At 51.8% G+C, this 10,432-nt stretch overlaps 1 protein-coding gene across 4 annotated transcripts in view; it reads right to left on the bottom strand.

Annotated features, from left to right (window-relative positions):
• Positions 1-837: 837 nt before the first annotated feature.
• The window catches only part of SMURF1 (SMAD specific E3 ubiquitin protein ligase 1), a 141,343-nt gene continuing 131,748 nt past the window's right edge, over positions 838-10,432 (bottom strand). For 3 of the 4 annotated variants that reach the window (XM_066272252.1, XM_066272249.1, XM_066272250.1), the window contains 5 exons: positions 10,130-10,267; positions 8,442-8,562; positions 7,190-7,391; positions 5,717-5,801; positions 838-4,027 (listed from right to left, as the gene is read on the bottom strand). In XM_066272252.1, coding sequence (XP_066128349.1) covers positions 3,928-4,027; positions 5,717-5,801; positions 7,190-7,391; positions 8,442-8,562; positions 10,130-10,267 — 646 coding nt within the window. In that variant the 3' untranslated portion in view covers positions 838-3,927. The remainder of the gene's footprint in view (positions 4,028-5,716; positions 5,802-7,189; positions 7,392-8,441; positions 8,563-10,129; positions 10,268-10,432) is intronic. The other variant, XM_066272251.1, reaches the window with a different exon arrangement.

Raw genomic sequence — 10,432 nt, 5'->3', positions numbered from 1 at the left:
TTAATGCCACTGAATTATATATACATTAACTTATGGTTCAATTAATAAATATGTATATTTTATCATGATAAAATATATTAAAAAGAAAAATAAGTCCTGGTTGGGTAGCTCAGTTGGTTGGAGCATCATCTCACTATGCCAGAATTGCAAGTCAGGGCACATACAAGAGTCAACCAATGGCCTGACTGGGCGGTGGTGCAGTGGATAGAGTGTCGGACTGGGATGCGGAGGACCCAGGTTCGAGACCCCGAGGTCACCAGTTTGAGCGCGGGCTTACCTGGTTTGAGCAAAGCTCACCAGCTTGGACCCAAGGTCGCTGGCTTGAACAAGGGGTTACTCGGTCTACTCAGACCCACTCAAGGCACATATGAGAAAGCAATCAATGAACTAAGGTGTCACAACAAAAAACTGATGATTGATGCTTCTCATCTCTCTCCATTCCTGTCTGTCTGTCCCTATCTGTCCCTCTTTGACTCTCTCTGTCTCTGTAAAAAAAAAGAAAAAAAAAAAAGAATCAACCAATGAACGCATAAGTAGAACAACAAATCGATGTTTTACTCCCTCTATAAAATCAATTAAAAAAAGAAAAAAAGAACCCAAATCAATGAACATGACCAGTATGTGAAGGAGAAGCCAAAAAGATGAGGTGCATTCTCGACCCCACCTGTTCTTGCTCGATAGAGCACTTCTCGTGACAACTGTGTTCCCATGGCGTCTTCTACAATTCTTTCCTAACGTTTGCCCCGTCAGCATTTCTGACCACTGACTTTATTTCTTGTGTGACTGTCAAGAAATTGGAATTTCATTTCCACAGCAAAAGAACAGATGAGGGAAATGTAAAGTTGTGAGTTTATTGCATATGTAACAAAATGAACCTGACCTCCCGGGTCCAGCCTGCTGTACAATCACTGTTTGTTTTGTGTTTCCAACTGGTTCCGTAACCACATTAAATAGAACTAGTATTTCTTTAAATACTTTTGATTTTGACATAGAACATTAGTGTACGACTTTCACAAAATAAATCAGCAATAAAAACAGTGGGAAGAATAACAAGGATAGCAGCAATACTTAAAAACAAGACATTACAAAATAAATTAAAAATACATTATAAAGTGGTTGAGAAACAAAAATAAACAAATTTTAAAAATTCATACTATGTTTCTGGAAGGCAGCCGCGAGGCACACGCCTGGCTGCAGATGGGGGGGGGGGGCACTTACTCTGCACGAGGCCCCTCCTGCCAGCTCAGATCTGAGACCACCTAACCTGAACTTGGACATTAGGCTAAGCAGGCTCAGGGCCACCACTCCGTTGGGTGGGGGAGAGGGATTCTCCCTTCAGAGGTCAAGAGTGAGTCACTGTCCCTGCAAGCACCCCTGGCTTTTCTCACCGAAAGCTGGCAGGGCGGTGGCTGCTGTGTCCCTGAGGGTCCTGCAGACCACTGGTGAGGCAGCTGCATCTGTGCAGAGGCATGGGGATGACTGCCTAGGTCACCAGGAAGGTAGCTGAGCAGAGCGCACGTGTGCATGGGGCCTGCAGACCCAGAGTGGAATCGCTGGGAGCATACCAATTGTTTGCTACACTATTCTTTGGGACTTTCAGAAGGCCCAAACAATTGTCCATATTGAAGGTTCTAAAAGTCCATGACACAGACAGGCCTTTCTGGAGCTTTGGGAAGTTCTGCTCTTTCTGGCTCCTTGGTAACGTCACAGCTGGAAGATGCCATGTGCAAAGTAGACACCCGGGCCTCATGGACAGTGATGTGTGTGCTGCACAGATCCCGGAGGGGCCAGGATGTAGCCCTCAGGGTCTCGCTGAGGTGACATCTGCCACAAGAGCAGCACAGGGCTGACAGGTGCAGACTTTGAGGGCCAGTCCCTGGCTCCTCCTAGCGGCAGGAAGGAGTAATAAAGGAGTCAAATGTGACATTCCTGCTTCCAAGCCTCACCAGCACTGGGCCCTCGTCTCCTTCCTAAGTACTGCAGGTCTGGGCACCACCACAGGGAAGAGGGGGGTCTTCCCACCTCAGGCGTAGGGTCTTTCCGTTTGCTGATGGTGTCCTCTCCTCCCTGGTTTAGGTCCATGTCAGAGAAGAGACCCACCTGGTGAGGTCTGGATTTTCATTTCCTCACTCTTCCAGGTGGTTGGGGGGGGGGGCTGGTGGACTTGCTGGAGAGCCAGTTCTAGGATGCCCTCAGAGAGCATCACAGTGAGTGAGACAGAGCAAACCCACTGGGACACAGTAGCCCTCTTGACAGAGCCCATAGTCTGGTCTGGACTCGTGGATGGACTGAGTTTTCCTTCTGCAGCAAAGCACACCTGACATCCACCCCCCTATCTGGACTCCGTGAGTGGCCTAGAGGTTGGCTCTCTGTGGCCCTTGGAACCCACAGCAGGCAGGCGTGGCCCATAAACTGGACAAACCTCTGTGTGGGGGCAGGGTCTCTCTTCTAAAGATCTGAGTGCCCCCATGGCAAGCTACAGACTGTGCTGGGCAAGCCGAGGTGCAGCAAGAGGCAGAAGGGGAGCACGCCCCACCTGCCTGTCTGCGGCCCTGGTGGCAACAGTGAACAGCTGGCCACAGCTCCTCCCAGGCTCACGGGCTGGGTCCCAGTGCCTCACTCAGAAACTGCAACAGCGATCCCAACAGGGAAATGTCTCGCTAATGAATAACCCTGTGCTTGCCCTGAAACTAAAACAACAAAAAACCAGATGGGAAAATCTGTTGCTGCCGCCATTTTTCACGGACGTTCAGCTGCTCAGAATCCAGCCATTTGTGAAAATACTACTCAAACTTTTGTGCAAATTTGTAAAATGGTATTAGAAACTTAGGGTCTCAGCTTGCTTTGGCCTTGCTCATCATCTGAAGACATCAGGTCAAGTGACTCAAGTAACAGTTGTCAACGTTGCACTGGCACTGCGGCAATGGCCGATGGGTCAGGCTCACCCCGTACCCGCTTTTTGTAAAACAGTAACTTGGGGTAGATTTTGGTCATCGAGGTTGTCCATTCCCCCTTTCCCTTTTAAGCTAGTTTGCACCGAGCCAGCAGCTATAATTAACAGAATTTTGTTTTATTAGTTTAGTTGTTAGCAGTTTCCATATGCTAGCTAGCATCTGAGTGACCCAGAGGACACTCTCCTGCGACAGGCGGTGCAGGAGCTGCAGTGTGGGAGCTCCGTGATGTGGTGTTTTCCTGGGAGAAGTATTTGGAACTGGATAGAGAATATGGCAAAAGGAACTCTTAAAAAAAGATCATTTATGTTTATGCAAAACAAAATTTCCAACCAGGATACCCTGAAAAGCAATGTCCTGGGCCTCCAGTGAAAGCCGCCCCAACCCCTTTACCTCCCACAAGGGGAAGCCCATTGTGACCCACACTTCCTGCTGTGCACAATTCCAATAAGCATGTATTATACAGTTATCTCTCAGGTAGAAATCAGTCTGTGACCCAGAGCAGGCTGCTGGGACGTGAAGTTCGGAATCTGAGCTTCTGAACTGGGAAGCGGCCAAAGGACTGTTCTGAGGCAGAAGAGCCAGTAGAGTGACCAGCTACGGACCCCAGGAAGCCCGGCGCAGCCCACCGCCACAGCTGACATCTGTCAGGACCACAGGGAGGGAGCCTCCGCCACGCGGGGCAGCTGCAGCAGGTGTCCTGTGTGGCCAGAGCCAAATCTGAACCTGGCTGCATTTTATTGGATGGGTGATGGAAGGGGTGGGAGTACTGTTGTAAAGGAGGAAAATATGGGTGGGAGCCACCAACCAAAGTCCCCTCGCCCCCTCGCTCCCCCCACACAAAGGAGGGGAGAGAACCCTTTCCCTCAGGTCATCAAGAACCCCAGTGCCTTGGCCTGCCTCGCAGGAGGCACACAGGAGCGACAGGCTTTGGTCTGGTGGTTGTGAGCGAGAATCAGTTGCCCTCGGTTGCTCCTCACTCCACAGCGAACCCACAGGTCTCCTCCACCGCGACCAGCAGCTTCTCATAGAGCTTCTCGTAAGACTCATAAGGTGGGATGTCGATCCGGTTAAAGCTAGAATGGGACGAAGGGTGAGAGTCACTGCTGGGCAATCTGGCCCATGGCCTGCTTCCAGGACAGGGATAGGCAGGAGAGGTGTGGGCGAAGAGAAGGAAAGCCTCCACCCCCAGTTCTGGGCCAGGGGAGAGATGTGTGGACTCTTCCTTCCCCCTTGTACTTTTCCGATTCTAATGCAAGGATATTTTAATGAATATACAGCAAAATAAGTTTTAAGATCCTTAAACTAAAATAAAACCGAATTAGTATTTATTGGGAATACTAGGACAAGGCTCTCAACTTGTTTCATTTGCTTTTTGTCTTTGGGAGAAATTACTCTGCAGGAACACCACCTTTGCAGACCAGCCTAAGTCAGTCTGGCCGGCAGGCAAATTGCCAACAGTTTTCTGTGTCTGTCTATCCTTCTGTGACTTGATCTGAGACCAAAAGGGGCAGTCTGGAAAAAAAAAAAAAAAAAAAGGGGGCAGTCTGGAAAATTCCCTGCAGAACTAATAAAATGTTAAATCTCTGGTAGATAAAATGAATCTTAAATTTCTGACTCAACATTTCTATGGGGAGATTCATTTACAATGTGCAAAGAAAAAGACACCCTCTAAGAAGCTCTTTATCTCAACAAATAAAAAAATACAAAATTGTGTCCCAGAGGACACAGAGTGGCCTTCTGAATTACAAAGGTGTGGGCAGCCTGGACGGCTGGGCTCCCCTTGTGACAGCGGTGAAGGGCAGTGGTCTTCCTGCGGGAGCGGATCTCTCGCCCGCTTTATTCCAAGCACGAAGGGGCGGAGTGTTCTGAGGCGGAGAGTGGCGGTGCGAGCCCACGGGCTGGGCCGGAACACCTGCTGGGGTGGGGCCATGGGCTCTCAGCCCGTTTACACACGTGGAAGCCCCAGTCAGCAAATCAAGGAACTGGCCCAAAATCCTACTGAGGAGGTCAGGCCAGCCTCTGAACCCACGTCCTTGGATGCCAGTCAGGAACCGTCCAGCACATAGCAATGCACAACACATGGGACTGGTTCTCTTCACCTAGAGGTGACCGTTCTTTTGACTTTTAAACCATAAAGGAAATAACCCACCAAAAATATTATGTAAGTTGAAATTTAAGGAGGCCATATTTTTCAATAAGCAAGGTGCATCTGCCACGGGCAAAGCTCTGAGAGGGAAACCAGGCCCCAGGAATGTCAGATGAGCAAGACCAGCCTCCAGCTTAGACTGCTCCCCTGATGCTGACAGGTCCCATGAGCACGTGTGCACACACACGCGACACAAGCCCCAGGCGAGGGCAGATGGGAGGGGGCTGTTGAAATGGCAGCCAACCCTAATCACATCTCACAACAAAACTGATAACCCTCGTCTGGGACCCACTGCCAAGCACCTGTCCCATGTGACATTGGGGCCACTGCCAGCTCTACCTGGGATTCTGCATAAATGAAATGCCAAGAGCTATAAATCAGAAACAGGTTAGGTCCTGATACACCGAGGTTGCGGGTTCAATCCCTGGTCAGGGCACATACAAGAGTCAACCAATGAATGCAACAATGAGTAGAACAACAAATCGATGTTTCCCTTTCTCCCCCTTCAATCAATAAATTAAAAATACTAAAAAAAAAATTAAATAGTTTAGAAGGCCATGTGAAGAGCGCACTGCAGACATGGGCTTCCGGACGGCGAGGGCACTTTCGTCCTTACCAGGTGTGGGCCTTTGGGAGGTTGTCTGTGTTGGCATCGATGAGGTGGATGGTGAACAGCCGGGGCCCTGCGGCGCCTGTAGAACCTTACAAGACAACATTCTAGTTACTGCCCCTCACAGGCTGAGCTGCGCCCCACTGCCGCCACCCCCTCACCCCTGCTGTGCAGCCTAAGGCTCAGGGGGTCCCGTGGCAACTGCCCGGCCAGCAAGTGACTAACACCAGACGTTTAGAAAAGCACAGGCATGGAGCACCGATGAGCAGAAACCTCCTGTGCACCCTCACCACAGGCTGGCCGCTGGGGGATCTGAAGGGTAAACTCTGTACGTCCCCGGGGATATTTTTCTTGAGCAGGAATGTCTAGCGGGCAGCCCCGCGCCTGCGGAGGGCGGTGTGGTCTAAAGCAGCCTGTGCAGTCAGGGACTCTCCCAGCGGAGCGATGATGGAAAGAAAAAAACACACAAACGCCTAGGACCAAAGCCCAAGGGAACGGAAGTAACTTCTCTCAGAAACTCTTAAAATAAGAAAAAGTCTACGGAGAATGTTTTATACATGAAATATATCTGCTATCACTATTAGTCAAGTTCAGTTTACTGAATTTTAACATATTAATATTCTTCACCTTATTCCTTCTGGCTACCGGGGTTATCAAGCGACAAAAATCTAAAAGTTTGCAAGTTGCAAGGCCCGGAGGAAGCCTGCGAGGACCTTCCCGGTTGGTCGTGGCTGATGGAGCACCCTCCAAGCTCCTTGTGAAGCACAAGCTCTTCAGGGTCCCCGCCAGGCAGACCTGGGTGTCCGGGGACCTGGTCAGGGCTGGCAGGGTTGTGAGAGCATGGCACCAGGGAGCCTGTCAGTGGCGCACTGCACAGACCAGGACCCCGAGGGCCAGGGCCGCCGGCCTGTGGGAGACACAGACCCGTCTGCTGACACTGAGGCCACAGCCCTCCTGTTTCTACAGATGACCTGGTAGTATGCCTGAAAAACTTATTTCTTAAAACAACAAAAACAAACCCTGTGATTTCTTTCTCCAAAACCTGTTGTTCTCTGTACCCTCCTGTTATCAACCAATTCCGCAGGGGACAGGGAGGCATCAGGCTCCACTGGGCCCTCCCTTGCTCAGGTCATTCCAAACTCAGTCCTGCGCGGGCACCGGGCCGGCTGGCACCTGCCACGGCTGCAGAGACAGGGAGACCCGCTGAGACCCAGAAAGGAGACGGAGAGGCAGCCTGGCTTGGTTTTGCTGAGAGCCTCCCCTTGGTATTTATAAATAGTGTCTTTCAGCTCTGTGGAGGGTCGCACAGCGCCCTCCCCCAGGTGAATGTGGCCACAGTGCTAAGCACTTGCTACGAAAGCACAAATGTCACATAGTTTTCTAGTAGACATTTCAGGAAGCCACCCACCACAATCCAGTTCTTCCCATACGCCCAGTGTGGATACACGGTGCCAGCAACCCCGCCTCCACATCAGTCACCTTGCAAAGCCTTGAAGCCTTGGAGTGGGACTCGAGTGGACCCCGTCACAAACTGCAGGAGCCGGGCCCGCCTCTCCTCGTCGAAAGTCTCCACTGCCTGCCAGAACCACCTGACGATGTTGCTGTCAGCCACGCAGTGCTTCAGCCGCGTGTTGGACTTCCAGTCATTCAGGTCTATCTTATCCAGGCCACCTATGATCAACTGCAAAGTGTTCAGAGGCAAGTGATTTCTAAATGCACATCCAACGCCATGACATGCCTCCCACGGTCCCAGTGTAGCAAAGGGGTTAACAACTCGGTTCCCAGGGCAAAGAGGAAACTATCTTCAAATAAAGTAGACACAGGTTTAGACAAGAATAAAGATAAAGCAACAGCATGTTTGCAGCATGACACTCCCACTCCTCTGCCACCTCAGGCTGGTTTCTAGCCCTAGGACCACGTGCATGGCTACGGATGGGGCGTTTCTTACAGCCGGTGTGCGTGTGGTTGTACACTGCCACTGGTGAGCATGAGTGTGGAAGAACCACCCAGCAAGACACATGGAGCCGAGTGTAAAGTGGGGCCATGTCACAGTGACTTCACAGGAAATGATACACGGAATTTAAAGTCTGAAGGCACTGAAGCAAGGGTGATGTGCAGTTTCAGCACTTGCTTAAAAAGTCCTCTCCAGCCTGACCAGCAGTAGCACAGTGGACAGTGTTGATTTGATACGCTGAGGTCCCAAGTTGACGGCTTGAGCAAGGGGTCACTGGCTTGGCTGTATCCCCCTCCCCAGGCGAGGCACATATGAGAAGCAATCAATGAACAACTAAAGAACTACAACAAAGAATTGATGCTTCTCGTTTGTTTCCCTTCCTATCTGTCCCTCCCCCATACCCCTTTCCTTTCCGGGCGGATGCTGTGGGAGAAGGCGGCTATACGCGAGGTGATGTCCCCAATCCAAGGTGACAACCAGGAGGTGGTGAGGACTCTCCACTGCTACAGAGCCTGAGACAGCTGATAAGCCACAAAACACCGTGAACAAGGTCCCCAGAACTATCTGATTCACCTCCACCAAGTAGGCACTTAGTCTTGTCGTATCTGGCTCACACACCCTCCACTTTCCTCCTTGCTCCAGCCCCGTGTCTGCTGGGAGCCCTGTGCACCCCGGGCCTGCTGGGAGCGGTGCACGCTTCACTCCGCAGCCAGGAGCAAACCCAGGCCCCACCACACCGGAGCCTGGTAACATACCTCTAGCAAGCTGGGTACATACCTCTAGTTCCTTCTGGTCAAAAGGCTTCAGTAAGTGTTGAGGAATGAGTTCATTAAACCCTTTCTGAAGAGCTAAGAACTGGGCTTCAATTCCTCTCATAAATCTCCAATTTACATATAACCTGGAAGAAAAGTCCACAAGTTGGAAGCAACGCTCATCGTTGATGAAAAAATCTTTTTTTCTGTTACCACGTTCTGACATCTGCTGAGTCTAAGGTCTTGCCGGCCCGGAAACCCACCAGATGGCAGCCTCTGACCTAAGTTACAGGTGGTTACCTGAGTAAACCACACGTGCCTTTATACATTTTGATTCATTCCAAGGAATAGCAGTAGAATTTCACCTGACCTGTTCCAGCAACGGCCACAGTTTAAAAGTGTATTTGAAAACAAAATATAGGATATTGTTAGAACTACACAGCAGTCTGACAGCCTAGGCACAGAGATGCCCATATGTTTCTAAATTTCCACTGGAAGTGACTAATCACTTAATTGCCTTCAGAAGTGGGGGCAGTGATACGCTCAGAAGTGGGGGGTCAGAGGTGGGGGCAGCACTACGCTCAGAGGTGGGGGTCAGAGGTGGGGGCAGTGATATGCTCAGAGGTGCGGGCAGCACTATGCTCAGAAGTGGGGGTCAGAGGTGGGGGCACCACTATGCTCAGAGGTGGGGGTCAGAGGTGCGGGCAGCACTACGCTCAGAAGTGGGGGTCAGAGGTGGGGGCAGCACTACGCTCAGAGGTGGGGGTCAGAGGTGCGGGCAGCACTATGCTCAGAAGTGGGGGTCAGAGGTGGGGGCAGCACTACGCTCAGAGGTGGGGGTCAGAGGTGGGGGCACCACTATGCTCAGAGGTGGGGGTCAGAGGTGCGGGCAGCACTACGCTCAGAGGTGGGGGTCAGAGGTGCGGGCAGCACTACGCTCAGAGGTGGGGGTCAGAGGTGCGGGCAGCACTATGCTCAGAGGTGGGGGTCAGAGGTGCGGGCAGCACTACGCTCAGAGGTGGGGGTCAGAGGTGGGGGCAGCACTACGCTCAGAGGTGGGGGTCAGAGGTGCGGGCAGCACTACGCTCAGAGGTGGGGGTCAGAGGTGCGGGCAGCACTACGCTCAGAGGTGGGGGTCAGAGGTGCGGGCAGCACTACGCTCAGAGGTGGGGGTCAGAGGTGCGGGCAGCACTACGCTCAGAGGTGGGGGTCAGAGGTGCGGGCAGCACTACGCTCAGAGGTGGGGGTCAGAGGTGCGGGCAGCACTACGCTCAGAGGTGGGGGTCAGAGGTGGGGGCAGCACTACGCTCAGAGGTGGGGGCAGCACTACGCCCAGAGTTGGGGGACAGTGCTATGAAGCAGACTTCTCAGAGGCTGAGCTCAAGGAATGTCTAGGTTTTCTCCTCTCTCCTGTGCTACCTTCACATAGAACTGTGGGGTCGCTTGAAAGGCCTTCCCCCCCTGGGGCTCTGGGGTAATTTCCCCTGGTCACCAGGCTAGCTCTGGTCACATTGGGACTCCCCCACACAGAGCTCCTAACTATTGAACCTGACTATTTCAGGAAGTCTCTCTGTAACAGGATTCTGGTCACAAGTGCTGATGGGGACAGGTGACCTCGCACCTCAAAGGAACCTCCACAAACTAACGTGACCCCAGCCATGCCACGATGACCCCCCGCATGGGTGTCCCCACCCAGGCTCCCCAGAACATTACCGGACATATTCTTTCTTGTTCTCCTCTGTGACAGGAACATTTCTTCCATTGGGCTTCAGCTCGTGCTGAAGAATCCGCCCAAAAGCATTGTGCTCCACACAGAAAGTGTGGTCCAGCACAGGGGTGATATCGTTCTCTCTGTTGAAGTTAGGAGAGAAGACAGATGTCAGTTAGACCTCCGCCACCAGGTGGCAGTGAATGGAATGTTAAATGGAACAATCTGGTAGAAAGAAAGAAAGAACCTTTACAGACTGCCAGACCCAGAAAGCCCACAGCTCCAGTTCCAGGTGTGTCCTGACTCCC

Source organism: Saccopteryx bilineata, chromosome 4, assembly GCF_036850765.1.
Source record: "Saccopteryx bilineata isolate mSacBil1 chromosome 4, mSacBil1_pri_phased_curated, whole genome shotgun sequence".
Classification (NCBI taxonomy): domain Eukaryota; kingdom Metazoa; phylum Chordata; class Mammalia; order Chiroptera; family Emballonuridae; genus Saccopteryx; species Saccopteryx bilineata.
The sequence above is the reverse complement of the archived record's forward strand: the minus strand, read 5'-3'. Positions and strand labels throughout refer to the sequence as shown.